Source organism: Crotalus tigris, unplaced genomic scaffold, assembly GCF_016545835.1.
Source record: "Crotalus tigris isolate CLP2741 ecotype Arizona unplaced genomic scaffold, ASM1654583v1 scf7180000018674.437415, whole genome shotgun sequence".
Lineage (NCBI taxonomy): Eukaryota > Metazoa > Chordata > Lepidosauria > Squamata > Viperidae > Crotalus > Crotalus tigris.
Window position 1 is genome coordinate 254,349 of NW_024097138.1, and position 19,314 is coordinate 273,662.

The following is a 19,314-nucleotide window of genomic DNA, read 5'->3' on the forward strand; positions in this document are numbered from 1 at the left end:
TAGAATTAAGCTTTTGCACCATGCTTTGTAATACATGGACTCCATCCTCTTTTTGTTGTTGTCATTGCTATACTATATCTATCCAACTCAGACCTTTATAACACTCCAATCTTCTACTAAGATCAGAACATTTATATTTAACTAGAAATTAATAAGATTGTTCTCAAGTTAAATTGTAAAAAAAAATCTGGCAAAAAGATTTTATTCCTTAATGGATCTTTTGTTTGGAATTCTGAGTTACCTATTATTATATGAACATTCAACCATAATATCTTAATTACTATTGTTAAAAAATACTGTAACTTGATGAGAAGCCAGGTAATTTTTTTTAATCCTCCAGACTAAAATTACTCATCCTATAAAAATGGTTTTCCTTTCTTCAGAGGAAAATAACTTTTCTCTTTTTTTACAAAACGTGGAAAATCACTGGTAGGAAAAGTTTTTGCTGTAAAATTAATCCTGGAGAAAAAAAAATCCCTGCTTGCTTTCAGATTACCTTATAGACCTTTTTGTATATTGGGTTAAACAAAATAAAATCTTTGGAGCATATTTCATGTTTATGTATAATTTATCCTCCAATTTTGAATACAGCTGTACTTAGTAATTCTGATGAAAACAAAATGTCTTTTAATATGAATCTTATCAAGAAGCAAAAACTGAAATGTGCAAAGTTGGCAGCAGGCAAAAGCATATTCATGAGTTCTCAGGGTAGATATTGTCAGAAGAATAATTTGGGGATCCAACTCGAGCCAGGGCTGCACAAGAATAAATAAAAGTGAGATCCAGACAGCTGTGAGGAAAAAAGAAATATTTATCCCTAAAAGCAAAACAGTTTGCATTTGGGGTCAGGCAGGCTGCAGAGAAATGGGGTACAGCAGCAGATTTTAATAAGGGAAACTTGTTCAATATGTCACATGCTAATTCTAGGGCAGAGGTAGGCAACCCAAAACACTCAAAGAGCCACCTGGACTCGTTTCCCACCGAAAACAAAACACTGGGAGCCGCAAAACCCTTTTGATATCTAAAATGAAGATAACACTGCATATATCCTTTTTTACCTTTATTATAGGTGTGTGTCTCTCTGTGTGTATCATAAAGGTAAAAAAGGATATATGCAGTGTTATATATTTAGATGTCAAAAGAGTCTCTCTGTCTCTTTCCTCTCTCTCTCCCCCTCCCTCTCTCTCTTTCTCCTTCTCTTTCTCTCTCTTTCTCTCTTTCCTCTCCCTCTCTCTTTCTTCTCCTTCTCTCTCTTTCCTCTCCCCCTCTCTCTCCTCTCTCTTTCTCTCTCTCTTTTCTCTCTTTTTTCCTCTCCCTCTCTTTCTCTCTTTCCTCTCTCTGTTTCTCTCTTTCCTCTCCCTCCCTCTCCCTCTCTCTCTCCCTCTTTCCTTCCCCCCTCTCTTCCCCCCTCTCTCCTCTCCCTCTCTCTCTCTCTTTCCTCTCTCTCTCTCTTTCTCTTCCTCTCTCTCTTTCTCTCACTTTTTCTCTCTCTTTCTCTCTCTCTCCGATCTTCTGCTCACCTGGCAAGCTGGCTTCAAGCTGTTCTCCAACAAGCTGACACACATTCTTATTGGGCTAGCTCGGGTAGGCAACCTCAGCTCTTTTATGACTCATGGACTTCAACTCCCAGAATTTCTGAGTCAGCATAGCTGGGCTAGCTAGCTCTCTCCTGCCCTTCCACTTCCTGCAGAGACACAGCAAAGGGAGGAGCCCCACTCAATAAGCTTGTCAGCTTGTCGGAACAGGGTGAGGCTACTGTCTTTTTTACACACACACAGAGAGAGAGAGAGAGAGAGAGAGAGAGAGAGAGAGAGAGAGAGAGAAGCTCTGTCTCTGTCTCTCTCTGAAAATGGCAGAGGAGGCTGGGAGCCACAGGGGAAGGCTCAAAGAACCGCATACAGCTCCGGAGCCGCAAGTTGCTGACCTGTGTTCTAGGGTGACATTTGAAGTCTGTGTGTAGGTGTACTTATTCTTGTGAACATGCAGTTCCTCTGGGAATCTTAATTTAATTAACTTTGTGTTTCAGGCTTTATCCTTTGATATGTGGATTGGAGCTGGGAGGAAGTTTGCTAATTTTAGTTGATTAACTTAGTTTTATCTTGACTGTCAATTATCTAGTGGAAACACCAATTCTCAGACCATTGTGGATTCTGTTAATATTTTAAGGAAGGATGGAAACAGTATAAAGAATAAAATTATTTGGATATAAAACTTCTCACAATATATTGGATACTTTTTTCCGTATTTCATATATCACAATAAGCCAAAACATAGGCAGTTTGAAATCATGTATGAGAAATATGGCTTTTGATACAGCACTACAAACTATGGCTAAGCATGTGTGAACTCAGCCATTTTGTTCTTTAAAAATGTGATCATCTACTTCCAAATTATTGAATAAATATGAAATATTTTCTCACGAGAATTGTCACTAATCATTTCTAATAGGCCTGTATAGTTCAAACAAGTTGAAAAGAGCTACTTAAAACCAAGCACTTTTTTCTGGATTTAAACTCATTATAATAGGAATGCCTTTTTCATGCTTTGGCTCCTTGGTCTGAAATGGCACATTTATGCATTTTCTGTTGGATAGCATCCAGTGGTGGGATTCAAATATGTAAACAACCGTTTTTTCTGGAAGTCCATTCTGGGCTTGGGCAACAAAAATGAGCTACCGTTTTTTTCTGAAGTGGTGCGAACTGGCTGAATCCCACCACTGATAGCATCCTAGATGAGCTAACTGAAGTCAGCATTCAACAGACTGAAACTAATGTAGTGATATGCTGTTATTTGATACCTTTCACTGAATTCTTGCTACTAAAAAATCCTCTTACTAGGGGAAGAACTGGAAAATCTTGTGAATCCTGTAGTTAGGAACCAGAATAGGAACTATATGGAACACCAATATCCATGCTGCCCTTCTAATTTTTATATGCCCAAAATAAAGAAAATTAATGTGCATGGATCTCAAGGATTAATTATTATTTTTTCCTAACCTAAGGAAAATTTACATTGTGCTACTAACTTAAGCACATCTAAGAGGCAGTTAATTTCAAGAAATCAAATTCCTAGAATTGAAAAAAAAAGGTTGTAAACATTTCACATAGAAAATATTCTTAGCAGCTTAGCTATTTTATTATTTTGACTGATTCTATTCCATCTTGTACATGGGGTGATCTATAAATATTTTCAAATAAATAGATATCAACATAAATTTAAAGGCTTTACAGAATTTAGCTTTTCTGTAAAACCACAATGTCATCATTTTTAAATGTAAATTTAATTGTTTTTAATAATCTTCTCACAAACATTTTCTGTTTCCCATTATTGCTACCATTTCACATCTAACTGACTTCATAAAGTGATATGTAAAATGTAATAAAAACCATCTCTTTAAGCTGTCTGCAGAGCCTTGTTCAGCTCTACAATTTAAAATGTACTTTACATTATTGTACTTTTTTCTAGGTTGGACATGTAAAAATAGTAACAAAATAATTATTATGGAAGAGCTGACACACCAATTATGTATGAGTAATTCAAAAAATACTTGAGAAGGGACTGTGGTTTATGTTGATTAATACATTTTTCTTTCTGGCTGGCAGACTTTACTATTTCAAAATAAGTTCAACTAGCAGATACAAGTAGCCTTCATCCTTCTGAAATATACCACTTCTTTCAAATTGCTTGGAACTATCTTAGAAATGTTGTTTGTCTCCAGATTAAAGCTTTCTATAGCCATTGCTTTCTAGGGCCTCTGTAAATAATGCTTTTGCTTCCTTTATTACTAACATTTTCATAGTTAGAAGAAAATCCAGTTTTTCAAATCAATCCAATGAAGTGGTAATTCAGTTCCATGACGATGACTGAGCAAACAATGGGGAATGGTAATTATTTTTAAAGTAAAAATGGATGGTTCTGTATTTATATTCTATGAAGGGAAGTTTTTTTTTCTCATTCAGCTTAAGCCACATTTTATCCATATGTTTTCTATATATGATATTATAATAAACATGCTTAGCATTTAGTTTGTGATAATCAATTGTATTTATGAACATTCTACAGGTTTATTTTCTGGTGCCTGTTATACTTTCAGTGGGAGTTATTTCAGCTTTTCAGATACCAGCTTTCTTCAATGACAAAAACCTGTTGGCTGTATTCCTGCTTCTTCTTTTATTTGGGTAAGGATTTGGATAGCTTGATTCAATTTGAACTGAATCTCCAATTCTAGTTTTGAACAGAGCTATTTAAATTACTTATTTTAAAAAGTAATTTAAAAAAGTCAGGTTTTTTAAGTAACTAGTCATAAACAAAGCATAAAAGAGGGTAAATAAAAATCAACCAACCAACTCTAGAAATAAGGCATGTAGTAAAAAGAGGCCAGTCTACTTAATGGTATAGGATTATGAAAGAGCATAAAAAATTGAAAGGCTATGTTATAAGACAAAACATGATAAAATATGGAAGCCTGTGAGAAAAATAAATTCAACTATTTCACCACTAGCTTTTCTCTAAATGCTTTTTATGTCAGAGATAACTATATAGGAAAAGTATAATTACATATGCAGATATGATCCATGTATACCCCATAAATAGATTAAAGATATAGCAACAACTACTTCAAAAAAATCAGAACATAACATGGTTGACGTATCTACACATTGCTGGAAGAATAAAAACTGACTTCAGAAATAATGGAGGGCCTCTAAGAAAAATGGTCAGAATTTGAAATGCTTGTACAGAATCAAGATGATATACTAAGGGACCTATATACAGTGTTGCTCAGATAGAACATGGAGACAGAACAAATAAACAGGTTCATGATAAAATGGATGCAAAACTAAAAAAAAAGAATAAAAAAGTATAAACTGTGGAATTGCTAGGCAAAATGTGGCTACATTAGGCTCCGAGAAGTAAATTTTGTTCTCATGTTGATCTGCATTTTCTTTTATTTTCTTGATTTTGTTTTTACTTTTAAGATAGAAATTTATAATTAATGCAATGTTTTACTTGCTTTTCTTTGTTTCTTTATGTGTGCCCATTGTAGCTATTAACCTTCTTTATCTAAATGCATGAATATACCCCGCTATGAAGTAGTACCTGCATGAGCTTCATGGATTTCAAAATGCTCAGTAGTGTGCAGCAGCAGCCAAAAAAGCTAATACAATCCTCGACTGTATAAATAGAGGCACAGAATCAAAATTACGTGAAGTATTAGTACCGCTTTATAAAGCCTTAGTAAGACCACACCTGGAATACTGCATCTACTTTTGATCACCATGTTAAAAAAAAGATGTTGAGACTTTGGGAAAAAGTGCAAATAAGAGCAAATAAGATGCTTAAGGGCCTGGAGACTAAAACATATGAAGAACGGTTGCAGGAATTGGGTATGGCCAGTCTAGAGAAAAGGACCAGGGGGTGACATGATAGCAGTATTCCAGTATTTGAGGGGCTGCCACAAAGAAGAGGGGGTAAACTTATTTTCCAAAGCACCAGAAGGCAAGACAAAAAACAATGGATGGAAATTACTCAAGGAGAGAAGCAACCTGGAATTAAGGAGAAACTTCCTAACAGTGAGGACAATTAACCAGTGGAAAAGGTTGCCTTCAGAAGCTGTAGGTGCTTCATCACTGGAGGTTCTTAAGAAGAGACTGGACAGTCATCTATCTGGAATGGCAGAGGATCTCCTGCTTGAGCAGGGGGTTGGATTAGAAGACCTCCAAGATCCCTTGCAGCTTTATTGGGACTAGGACAGAACTGGGTATTACTGGATGGGAGATCACTGAGAAATAATAACAGCTGAAAGCTAAATTTGGATGTTGAAAAAATATGCTGACAAACCTTGTTAATAGTGTGGTCAAGAAAAAGTATAGGAATACCAAGAAGTTGTTGGCTTCAGTTCAAAGGAGAAATATATAGAGAGAAGCAAATGCTTTGGTTTTGTCTAAGATAGTAAGTCTATATTGCCTTGCATGTCTATCTGAGTAGGAAGGAGTAGGAAGATACAAATAAATGAATATAATAATAAATTATGGTTGTCAAATTAATGTTGATCCTTGGCAATTAAATTAGCTCCAAAATAAGATTATTTATCTTTTCTAATTACATTAAAAATTCATGACAACAACAGACAATTTATAAATTTTAAGTTATTATCAAGAAAAGATGGATAAAACAGACCCCTTTTATTTCCAGTTTTTATTTCACAGACAAATTGGACTAGAAGCCAATTAAGTACTTTGCTATTCTGGATTGCTTGCTTTATTCTGCTTGTGCTTTTTAATGATCTGCAGATATTCAACATTTTCATGGATGTACTTACTGGCTGGAATCTTCAAGGAAACTGGAATGGCCTTTATTGTTTATGTCTGTATCAATTTATTCTTTGGCGTCAACACAATCATCACCCATTCAGTTGTTTTTTTACTTTCCCAAGAAAAAGCTACTGATAAGGTAATAAGCTTGAAAGCATGTAATTGACACTAACATATAATGAAATTTTTCATTAATTTTCCAGATTATATAAAATAGGGTAGAATACCAATAGTAATATCCCAGAGGATAGAAACAACAGTTACTCCTTATGTGGCTTGATAATGATTTGCACGAAAGGGGTTTTGGATAAATATAGCTTCATATATGAATGTATATTGCAATGTGATATGCAACAAAGAGAAACTCTATTTGAGGTTGTATCAAGAAAAATAAAGTTTTAAAATCCAAGGAACCAACAATTCTATCTTGGCCAGATTCCTTCTCAAGTAATGTGTTTTGTTTCAGTGTTTAAGAAACATTCAGATTAAATGGAACTGACAGAAATGACCAGGTATACCCCATATGTGGCTTGCTAATGATTTGCATGAAAAGGATAAATATAGCATCACATATGAATATGAGTCAGCAATGTGCTATAATATAATCTGTTAAAAAGGTTTTTTTAAAAATATACGATTATTTTGTAACTACAAAAATATAATGACCAAGGAATCTTTATTTCTTTCAGAACCTGCATGATCTTGCAGAAACATTGAGACATATTTTCCTAATATTCCCACAATTCTGTTTTGGTTATGGGTTAATCGAATTATCTCAGTATAATGCCTTGATGGGTTTTTTGAAAGCCTATGGAGTGGTTTACCCTGATAAAACATTTGAACTGGACAGGACAACATCCAAACTGCTTGGAATGTTCATTCAGGGAACTCTGTTTTTTACACTCCGCCTCTTGCTTGATGATGGAACAATTCAGAAAATGTGGCATAAAATATTACAGTAAGTAACCATAAATATATGTGGAAATTCCAAAATTACAGATAAAATTAGGGATAAAAAGTAAGTTGCAGGATATAAACTTGCTGTAATTTATTGTTTTAACAGGTTTTTATAAAATGATTTGTTAAATTAAACTGGTTAGGCTTATTATTAAATTAAGATTATGTAGTAACAGGAACTGTCAAGTACATGTTGGTCCATTTTGCAGTGAAGGGGCAACAATCTCTTTTCTGCATCAAATAAATGTGATTAAAGAGTTGCTTTATTACAGTGCCAAAATACCAGAAACAAGGGAGAAATTAATCACAGCTCTTGATCCACAAAGCAGTTTAAGCAAGTAGTTGTTTTGTTTTGTTTAATCTCATCTGGGCTGCAGAGTAGAATAATCCTAATATATATTCAGTCTAAGCCTAAACCCTACCAAGTTTCAGCAATAGATGGAAGCATCTGATATATTTGTTGGTCTGTTGCTTATGTATACTGAGAGCTTATGCAAACACCAAAGACAAATTCCTTGTGTGTCCAATCACCCTAGGGCCTAGGCCAATAAAGAATATTCTGTTCTGTTCTATTCTGTATATTGACTGGTATTGAATCATTGAATTTTTAAAAATCTTCTGCAAACAATTCATATCAACAAAAATAATATTTCATAAAACAACATTTAAAAATAAGGTGATATTAATATACTTGATTTTAATTTTGGGTAGATTTTTATTTAATAAACTGCATGGTAAGTCTCCACTCTACCTTGAAGACATTGTTGGGGAGGAAGACAAGGATGTCCGAGCAGAAAAAGAGCGAGTGACATTGGGCTTGTCAGATTGTGATGTGTTGCAGCTCCAGAAGCTTACCAAAATCTACCATCTTCCCTACCGAAGGATTGTAGCAGTAAGAAATGTCAACATTGGAATCCCAGCAGGAGAGGTAAGTCATTAAACCAAAAGTGGAAATTATGAGAGGTAAACACTCTTGGAATGTGTGTAATTAGTTACAAAAAATTGTGCACAGCTTAAGAGGCATCTTCAGCCATTCACCTGGACATATCAGGCATACACACCCTACTCATTTCTCTTTGCCCTTCTTATATTCAGTAGTAGCAAAAACATAAACCTAACCATTTAAATGTTTCATGTGATTGAAAATCTACTGCATAAGGCAGGTATCTTACTCTGTATCAGGGATACTGTTCCTGCACAGAACTCAATCATTTCAGAGATTAGATGGGAGGATTGTAAAAAAGATAAGCATTTATCTGAATGTTTCTGCTGTCTCCCCCTTTGAAGCGGATATTTTGCTAGATATTTAATGTATGAATGCACATAAACATGCTGTTTTCTATATCTCTTGGGCTTTCTATTTTGTTTCTTTTAAACATCTTTTATTAAAATTGCAAATATTATGAATAATATGAAAGAATGTTTGTTTTTCAAATCTATTTTAAGTCAAGGAAATGCCTTAAAAATAATGTGGTCTTTTTCTTCCATAATTCAGTGCTTTGGCTTGCTTGGTGTGAATGGGGCTGGGAAAACCACCATTTTTAAAATGCTGACAGGAGACATTGGTCCAACTGATGGAAGGCTACTGATGCAAGATGAAACTGGGTATGGAGGACAGATTCATTCTCTACAATGGAAGTGCAGCAACTTAGCTAAGAAAATAAATCCAATATGAAACAAAATAATTTATGTTAAAAAGAAATCCAAATAGAATTGTAATGCATTTTCTATCCATAATATAGACATTGAGGCCATGTGAAGCTTAAATCAAAGTTTTGTTAAATTATAGCATTTCAGAGTAATTCATTCAACAATGTTATTTTTAATAAATTCACAAGAACTGCAAATCACAGTTGCTCGTCTCCCATCTCAGCTGAATAATTATGTAAGAAATGCTTAGTCACAAGTGACTCCCCTGGTGTTTTTCTGCCACTCCTGAGAATGAGGCCTTAAAATGGAAATGCAAAATGGATATCAAAATGTGGCCTTCTCCTCTAAGGCCACCCTCCAATAAAACCCAGTAAGAAGACTGGCATTTTACAGATTAGATGTGTTAAGTTATTAAAGTGATCAAAACTTATGCAGTGAATTGTCTGAAGCCAACATAAAATCATGCTTTATAAGTCTGTCAATAAAAGATTATCCATAAATGTGGTTTTATCCAGATGCAATCTCAGATGTGTAGAAGACAGATACAATGAGACAGCAATGACAGGGACTATGTTTCTCCTTCTACTATATATGTTTGTACAAGTGTTTCACATGGCTTCTTACTGTGTTAGCTTTTAAGCACTTTTAAGAATCTTTTAGGCTTAACAAAGAATTTTTGCAACTCAGATCCTTGAGTGAAATTGATGATACACACCGGTCACAATTTGGATACTGTCCACAAGAAGATGCTCTAGATGATTTGTTGACTGTTGAAGAACACATGTATTACTATGCACGATTACATGGCATCCCAGAGGAAGATATTAAAGGGGTATGTAAGATTAAGTAGAAATATCAGAAGTTTGCTGAAGTTTTGCTTTTAAGATAGTTTAAATCAGGGGTGTCAAACTCACAACATCACGTGACGTGTTGTGACGTATTGCGACTTTTTTGCCATTGCCGGCAATGGGATAGGTGCAGTTTCGCTATGATGCATCTGGCCCACGGGCCTGCAGTTTGACACCCCTGGTTTAAATGAATGTAGCCAAATACATAATTTGGACTGAATTAGCGCATCTTCTCAATGGGTTCAATTTGTCTCTTTCTTCATTTTGCCTTTTGGGGTTTGTCCAGGCTGAATTTTCAAGAACATATTAGGGTTCAGCTGTATTTCAAAAGCTAGCCTACATTTGGAAGCAGGTTTGGTGGAAGCAGAGGCCAGAATTTGGCTGTTTATATTTAATCTTTGACTATCATTTTTTTCCAAAGGATCTCTCTCCCTTCATGGTGGAGGATGAATTTCATTTCTTATGGAAATGATCAGTGCTGACAAAATTAACATTAGGGCTCTCTTCGCCACTTGTAACTTATTCTAGGCTATGTGAAAGTCAGATCACTTCTTAAGTGGCAAATAATATACTTAGTGTGTCCTATGCTATAGCTCACTTCATGAGATGTGTGGACTGGTTACATGCATCTATCCATCAGTTTACAAACTCCTCCTGATTTCTAGCTACCATAGACTAACACTCTTCTACTAAGTCACAGGAAGAAATTGTTCCATTTCATTTGGTATTAATCAAAGACCACTTAGAACAGTGTTCCTTAAAGTTTTTTTCTTTCTGGACCCTTTCCCACTTTTAAAAATTATGGAGAAACTCAAAAGAGTTTTTATTTACATAGGTTATACACATTTATAGAATATTTATTGAATCATAAAATAATACTAAATCCATTAAATATTAGTATAAATAAAATATTTTTTAAACCCCCTATTTTTAACAAAAAATGAGAAAAGTGACATGCTTTTAAATTTTAGCAAATACTATTAATATTGGGCAAATAATTTTGATTTCACAGATTCTCAGGTTCCTAGAACCACACTTTAAGAAATACTGACTTAGGCTATTGTGTTCAGTTCTAGGTACCACATTTTACAAAGGATTTCAGGTTCAAGTGGCACAGCAACAAATCCACAAAAATATAGCCTTACAAAACAAAGTTAGCAGGAGAGTCTTGTGCAGACAATTATGAGTTCTTTTCTAACTCCAAAATGCTTGCTATAGATTTATCTATGCTTGATTTTAAAATGTTTGCTTAAAACTGCTGGTAAATTAACATTGAACAGGAAGTTAAGAAAAAACAATTGTTAATTGTAAAACTGGCAAAATAATATTTCTTCCTAAAATTCAGGTATTAATTATATTGTCATACCATAATTGTTGAAAAATGATCCTTTTTCTGAATCTCTTTTCCCCACAGATTGTACTTCACCTTCTTTATCGACTTAATCTCATGCCTTACCAATGTAGAATTGCCTCTATGTGTAGCTATGGCACCAACAGAAAGTTATCGACTGCTCTAGCCCTTCTGGGGAAACCATCAGTTTTATTATTGGTATGAAATACAAACATTATTTTGTGGGGAATTATTATGATTTTTCATGTTCTCTGTCTCATACTCTTGCAAAGTAATAGCTACAACAAGATGAGAGAAAACTATTTTGTTAAAGGGAGAGATTATGCTCAGCACGTGCACATACTTAATATTCTGCATAGAAAGTGAGGGCCAGGCTCATTTGAGTTTGGTAACAGAAGATCTCTACATCTCTACAGAAATCCACAAAACCAAGGATGAAAACCTCCAAGAATCCATATGGATCAATATAAAAGAAAAAAAGAATGACATTGCTTTAGGCGTATACTCAGGCCACCCAACCAAGCAGAAGAAATAGATGAACTCTTTGCTAAACAAGTATCAAATGTATGTAGGAAACATACCATAGTAGTAATGATAGACTTTAACTACCCTAATATCAGTTGGGAGACAAACTCTTCAACAAGTGGGAGATCAAACAGATTCCTAACCAACCAAGATGATAGCTTTGTCATCCAAAAGATAAAGGAGGAACTAGAGGAAAAGCTATACTGGACCAAATTCTTACTAATAGAGAAGAAGTGATAGAGGGAGTTTCTGGAACTTTGGGTGAGAGTGACCATGTCATATTGCAATATAATGCAAACACAAAACAATAGAAAAGTGTCTTAAACTTTAAAAGAACTGATTTTAACAAACTCTGAGAGAGCCTAAGAAAAATTCCATAGATGAAAATCCTAAAGGGGAAAACAACTCAAGAAGCTTGAGAAACTCTGAAAAATATGATCACAAAAGCCCAGTTCAGCACAATACCACTGAGAAAGAAAACTAAGAAGAAACCAGAATGACTGCACAAAGATCTCTCCAATAAAGTGAAAGACAAAAAGGACAAGTACAAAAAATGGAAAGAGGAACACATAATTAAAGTAGAATATCCACAGATAGCCAGAATCTGCAAAGATGAAAACCAAGGCTCAGAATGAATGAAGATTTGCAATAAAATCAAAGATAGTAAAAAAAAAGTGTTTTTCAACATATAAATAACAAGAAAAAGGTGAAGAAAACAGTAGGTCCACTTAAGAGAGAAAATAGCAAGGAAATAACTGGCAGTAGAGAGAAAGCAGAGCTGCTTAATTCGTTCTTTACATCAGTCTTCATGCAAAAAGAAACTATAGCTCAACCTACCAAAAATCTAACTGTAAAAGTCAGATTAGAAATAAAAATTAAAAATCTTCCAGTTGCGGAGGTGGCCGCCATGGACATCTGGAAGGAGAGCTCCATTTTCCACGTCCAGTTTCACATCACTGGGGGACCCTGGACAGGATCGAAAGTCACCCTGTAGGGCCGACCAGCAAGGAGGGGATCCCCGCTTGATCATGGGAGGGTGGTAGCCTTTCCGCTCGATCTGGGGCATCCCTCCAAACTGGCAGATGAAAGACCAGCCATAGCAATATGGCTCATCACTAAGCTGCAGACAGCCAAAGTCACACTTACCACCAGGCAACTATAAAGCAGCGCGGACGAGACTGGGTGAGGTCTACCTCTCTTAAATTCTAACTATTCTTTCCTGCATAAGCTGTTTAAAGCGGTATATAAATCTCATAAATAAATAAATAAAGTACTTTCCCCCCTGTGGAGAGGGAAGGGAGATTTTATCCCTCCCTCTAGAAACAGCGGCGACTGACTATCCAGGGGATTTTAGAAATGTTGCAAGAATAACCTGATCCTAAATTGGAATTCTATTTCTTAAAGTTTGTGGATTAAAAGACTTTCTATTCTTACTGAAGATCTGGGTTTTTTACCTACAAAAAAGAAGCAAAACTGAAAAGATTATAAAAGCATTGGATTCAAAAGAAAACTTTAAATCAGGGGCGACATCTTGTGGCTAAACCTAATATTACAATTTGTTATTGCTTAAAAGAGATTTGGCCAGCAGCCCAAACAATAGATAAGACTGTAACCTTGAAACGTTAGCTGTGAGAAGCCCAGCTGTGTTCCATACTCAGTGACAAAACTTTTTTTTCCTGCATTCTCTGATTGTAAAGCTTTTAATACATTACTAAGAGAATATGGATGAAGATCAGGAACAGATTCTCTTTATGTTGAAAGCAATTCATCAAACTATTCTAACAGCTACTGATGAAATAAGAGGTTACAGAAAAGAACAAGATGCCAGCCCAGAGATACGAACTCAGACTTTGACTACAACTAAAACATTAATTATACAGAACGTAACAGAAAAAGTGGAACAATTAAATATTATGATAGAAGACTCAACTGATCAACAAATACAGTCAATGGAAAATCCAGAAAAGGGACTAACAATATGGAAAAGGGAAAAGTCTTTCTACATAAATCAGAAGAAACCCAAGGATCAAGAAGAAGAACAGATTGAAGAGAAAATAAATAATTTAGGACAACCACATCGAGATGGAAAAATAGACGTTTTGTTAGTCTTCTAAAAAAAATGGCAATTGGATGGTTCTTTCTACGTCACACAATATATATAACAACGCAGGGAGATTTATTGGATGATTCAAAAGCATGGTCATGGAAGACGATTTGGCAAAGAAAGAAAGCTAGAATAAGACTAAAGAAAATTTCGGTTTTGACTTATTAGTGAGAATTAAAATAGAATATACTCATAGGTAAGATGTGTATTTTGAATACTAGATATTGTTATGAGTGGAGATAAAGAAAACTTTGGTTATTTAAAACTTGAAGTAGAAATATTAACAGTTGAATTTGAACATTGATATGTTTATAAAGGTTAATTGTAAAGGTAATTAAGATATATATAAGCTAAAAGTTTATTGATGAATCTAATAAATATGTTCTTGCTTAGCGGCAATAAAAAAATTACTAGCTTAAATATGAGATAGTAGATATTAAAGAAGAAGAGAGGAAGTACTAAATGTTGAAATAAGAGAAATTTTGGTTACTAAATTTAAGATATTTGGAAATTATCAGAAAATAAGAATATGATATTGTATTATTAATTGGTTGATGTAAGATGGTGAGAATTCAAATGATAAGACATGTATCCTGAACATTAGATTTTGTGGTGAATTGTGATAAAGGAAATTGGTATTATTTAAAACTTGGAAATTATACATATTAAACATTAAATTTAAATATTAATGGGAAATTAAAAATTGGGAAAAATTAATCAGGACATTGATTGTCTAAAAAGATTGAATATTAAAACAACTAGGATATGTATAAACAAAAATTATTGTTAAATATAAGAAAGTTATTTTCATTTAATCAATATAATAAGAATTGTATTAATTCAAATATGAGACAGTAAATACCAAAGGGAAAAAAGAGGAAATATTTAATGTAATAGTTTGAGATCTGTACTAAATATATTTGTATATTATTGAGTTATTGACCAACTCAGCCACCATGTTGCTTTTCAAATATTTAAAGGTGAAATTAGAAAATCAATAAAAACTTTTTTTTAAAAAAAATTAAAATTAAAATAAGCAAGAAAGTGGTTGGAGAACACCTATCTGATCTTGATGAATATAAATCACCACATAAATTCTCCATTTCTCCTTCAGGAGAAATATAATATTCTGCCTCTTTTTAATATTAAGAATAAAGAATATTTTAATCTGAGGAGGGGGGGACCTTCCTACAGTTCCTGTATGTTTCTTGAGTTCATATTATTTTATTATCCCCAATGGTAAAATGGGAGCAAAACCAGAGAATAAAACCAATCACACTACTTACAATGATTGGTTGTCATCAATCAGGGCAACATGATTCAATAGGATTTATAAGAGGGGAAATAGAAACAGGATACAGATTGGTAATGGGAGCAGCATAGTTTTATTTATCAAATTTATATGTTAATCATCTAACTGTTTAAATGAATACAACAAAATTATGCTGACAATGTTTTTTTATTTTTATTATCAAATGTAGAAACTACTTGTCTCACACAGCAACTCTGTGTTTTATGTTGGCATACAGGACAGCAATTTGGAAAGAGCACTTAGTTAAAAAACATTATTTTGTAAATAAATTCCTGAGAAGAGGGTGCCATATAAATAGTTGAACAGTGATTAGAAAAAGACCTGACCCAAATATCAATGGGGAAAGTTTCTGTAATGAGTTAGGGAACAATGTCCTTCCTATGGCAGCATCATTTAGCCTACTTTCTGGCTATGAGACCATTATGTCTCTATTTGGAAACTATCAGCAAATATTTTTATCTCTATCACAAGTTTCCATTCTTATATATTTGTACTGCTATGTTTACTTTAAAGCCTGATCTCATTTTTAATATTAATTTAATATTAGCATTGACTTCAGGTTTGCCACTGAGGTTTTTTGACATCATTATTTTACTGCTATTTTTTAAACAAGCCCTTCTTCTATACCAGAGGTCCCCAACCTTTTAGGCACCAGGGACTGGTTCCGTGGAGAAAGGTTTTTCCACAGACCGGAGAGTGCGTGGTTTTGCATGCTGCCTGCATCAGCTGGAACTTTACTTGTTTGTATGAACCAGTTGCTGGCATGCTGCGGCCCGGTACCAGTCCACGGACTGAGGGTTGGGGGCCCCTGTTCTATACTATCCAAGTTTAATACAAAAGTCTATGTTAAATCTCCAAGGATTGCTCTTATTTAGATGAAATTGTGGCTTACACCCTTTCCTAGAAACCCCTATATTCATCCAGGTTGTTTCAATCCCCTCTTCTAAGCACATAGAAGTTATAGACAACTACAGTATTTAAAATAGCAAACATTGGTGCATTAACAACAGATAGGCAATATAAATGAAGTGCAAAAATATAACAAAAGATCCCATTTCCTCTCAAGATCTGTGTTTGCTAAATGGCTTTTTTGTATCACTCACCATATTCACAGTTATTCTATGGCTGCAGCAACACAGAAATCACACATTTACAAGCATTTTTTATCCAGTAATTCTGCATCTTAATAGCATCAGTTGTTGCCCTTTTTATATATTTAAATAGAGAATAAGTCACACTGAGTTCAAAAGATAAAAATGCACATGACCTACTTTTCATCTTATTACGTATTAGGCAGTGGATAAGCTTGTTGGCATTATGGATTCCTTCTCTCTTTGGTATGCTTTCTATTTCCCACATCTTTTCTGATTTGTGGGGAGAACCTTCAAAACATATTCAGAGGGATTAGTATAAAAGGTATTTGCTTAACATTGGTTGCTACCTATTATGTTTACTGTGTTATCCTGAAAATAAGACCCACCCAGAAAATAAACCCTAGACTGATTTTTTAGCATGCACCTAATATAAGCCCTACCCCAAAAATAAGCCCAGGGGCAGGCGTGGCTAGCACAGGAGGCAGAAAGCATATGGGGGCCGACGGTGTCTGGCAGCAGTCACAGCCCACAAGCACAGATAAGTCCGAGCACTGTGGCCAGGCCAACCCTCCAAGCAGAGGCACGTGGGGGAGGCAGGCGATCCTGATGTGTGGCAGCACTAGCAGGTGGAGGCAGATGCGGGGGGAGGCAGGTGATCCTGATGTGCCACACATTGCCTGCCTCCGTGAGGCCACTGGCAAGCCAAGAGATGGTGGGATGGAGTGGGCGGCCAGCCGCGGGAGGCTCATCCTTGCACAGCAGTACTGGCGGCAGGAGGAGGCAGAGGCAAGGGGGATGCAGGCGATCTGGATGTGCTATGCAGCCGCCTGGCTCGCAGGAGGCTCACATGGCAGTACTGGCAGCAGGCGCAGGCAGAGGCACAGAGGGAAGGCAGGCGATTTGGATGTGCTGCATGGCCGCCTGGCTCACAGGAGGCTCACACAGTGGCAGCAGGCAGAGGCATGGGGGGGAGAGAGGTGATCCAGATGCACCGCCCACTCCGTTCCACCATCTCTCAGCTTGCCCACAGCCATGCCGGGGCAGGCAGTCATGCGACATGTCGGGATCACCTGCCTCCCCTTACACATCTGACTCTGTCTGCTGCTTGGACAGGTAATCAATTCACTTGCACTGTGCAGGCTGTGCAGCCCCAGAGTGTGCCGGCTAAGGGTCCGACAGACTGCGGCTTCGACAGACATTGGCCCCTGTGCACTCGCTACTTCTTGTGTGAATGCTGGGGGTGGGGCACCCAACTGGGCTGATCACCTTAATACTGTGTTTCCTCAAAAATAAGCCCTAATGCAACTTTTGGAGCCAAAAAGAATATAAGACCAGGTCTTATTTTCGGGAAAACACGGTATGTTATATTACAATATCAATAACATATTCCCATAAAAAACAAGTGCTCATGTACATGATATTTTCTCTAGTCTCACAGCACCATATCTGAATTTGACATTACAATAGCACTACGCTGTCTCCTGAGTTTTTGAGGAGAATTCAGAAAAGGAGAAACCTTCATTCTTATTTTCTTTGTTTTCAATCAGTAAAAGGATAAAAATAACCAGTTATATTTCAGATATAATGAACTTAGCTCATCTATAATTAAATGAGAAGCTCAGCTTTCCTAGTTAATAACTGTTTTTTATTTATTTCTTTGGGGCAATATCTAGACATTTTTATTGCTTAACAATGAAGTCCTGTGACTCTTTACTTATTAGGAAACCCTCCTAAGATGACCTTATTCACAAGCAATTGAAGAATGTCATTTTTTCCATAATATAGTGGCAATTATGTTGTAAACCTTTAAAATAACATTCAGTAAAAATGCTGGACGAACTAACAGAAAGGCTAGTAGAGCTTTTAAAAATGTTAAGGAAAAAATTCTTTTCTTAACCTGTAATATTCATTGTCAAATGTTTTTATTTTAGGATGAGCCAAGTTCTGGTATGGATCCTAATGCAAAGAGGCATTTATGGAAAATCATCACCGAGGAAGTGCAGAACCAGTGTTCAGTGATACTTACTTCACACAGGTATAATGTGCTATCTGAGGGACAATGAAAATGTTCAGACCTACATACAGAATATAATAGTTATAAAATAATATTTAAATAATATTAATAATATTATTTAAGTGTAAATAAATATGCTAATAACATACTGTATATAAACATTTATTTCTGTATGCTTATTAGACGTTTCAATTCATTTAAGTTAAAATAGCAGAATGGAAAATGAGGCCAACTAAATGGGAAACAATGAGTCTGTGGCTGGGTGGATTCATATACTGTAAAGTGAGACATCTCCAATTCTGTCATTTAATGACTTTTATTATTTTATCAATATATAAAATACAAAAAAAAATAAAAATAGGAAATTAAGGGAAGGAGTTACAAGGGAAGAAAGAAAAAAGCGTTGACTTCTGACTCTTTTTAGCACAGTATAAGTGTCAGAATCCAATTATATTTCATCTCTAGTTATCAACTATAGAAAATACCATTTCTGCCTTCTCTGGATTCTGTCATACGATGAAGGGAAGGGGGTGAACAAAGGGGCTTTATGGCCCTCACTTCCTTCGGTACACTTCAAAGAAACTGGATGTGTATATCACCAAAAGGACTAACCATAACAATGGGACTATTACCTTCATGCAGTTCTCTCTGAAGTCTCCATCCAGCCGGCAGTAAGGAAAAGGGGGTGGGAGTGTAATGCCTGAGACTGTGGCTGGAAGAAGGGGGTGATTGGGTGGGGCTACTGGGGAACCCCTTAAAACCTTGAATGGGAGAGCTTGGACCCCAAGTCCTGTCTAGAACGCCTGCAACCATTTTCTCTTAATAAAGGATGCCTGTTGGAAGAATTATTCCAAGAGTTCTGTCTTCTTAAGATACAAAGTGGGGTGGGTCCTTATAACATTCCAGCCTCAACTTTTTACTTTTACACATTAGTATATAACTAGCCATTCCTATAATAAAAAATCTATCTAATCGGCAAAATCAAACTCAAAGTTTCATTTTTTTTATCACAAGTACAAAATCCAGAAGTGATATTGAAATAAAAAATATAAATATATTTTCCTCTTTGAATAAAACAATCAATTTAACCATTTCTGCTTTATCTTCCTTGCTTTGGAAATAATATGAATTTCTATTTGCACTTAATA

General features: G+C 35.4%; 1 protein-coding gene across 1 annotated transcript in view; it reads left to right on the forward strand.

Annotated features, from left to right (window-relative positions):
* Positions 1–19,314, forward strand: part of ABCA12 (ATP binding cassette subfamily A member 12) — a 224,960-nt gene that overhangs the window by 193,760 nt on the left and 11,886 nt on the right. The window contains exons 43-50 of the mRNA XM_039355317.1: positions 4,063–4,178; positions 6,291–6,450; positions 7,001–7,269; positions 7,980–8,196; positions 8,764–8,873; positions 9,606–9,750; positions 11,181–11,315; positions 18,084–18,187. Coding sequence (XP_039211251.1) covers positions 4,063–4,178; positions 6,291–6,450; positions 7,001–7,269; positions 7,980–8,196; positions 8,764–8,873; positions 9,606–9,750; positions 11,181–11,315; positions 18,084–18,187 — 1,256 coding nt within the window. The remainder of the gene's footprint in view (positions 1–4,062; positions 4,179–6,290; positions 6,451–7,000; positions 7,270–7,979; positions 8,197–8,763; positions 8,874–9,605; positions 9,751–11,180; positions 11,316–18,083; positions 18,188–19,314) is intronic.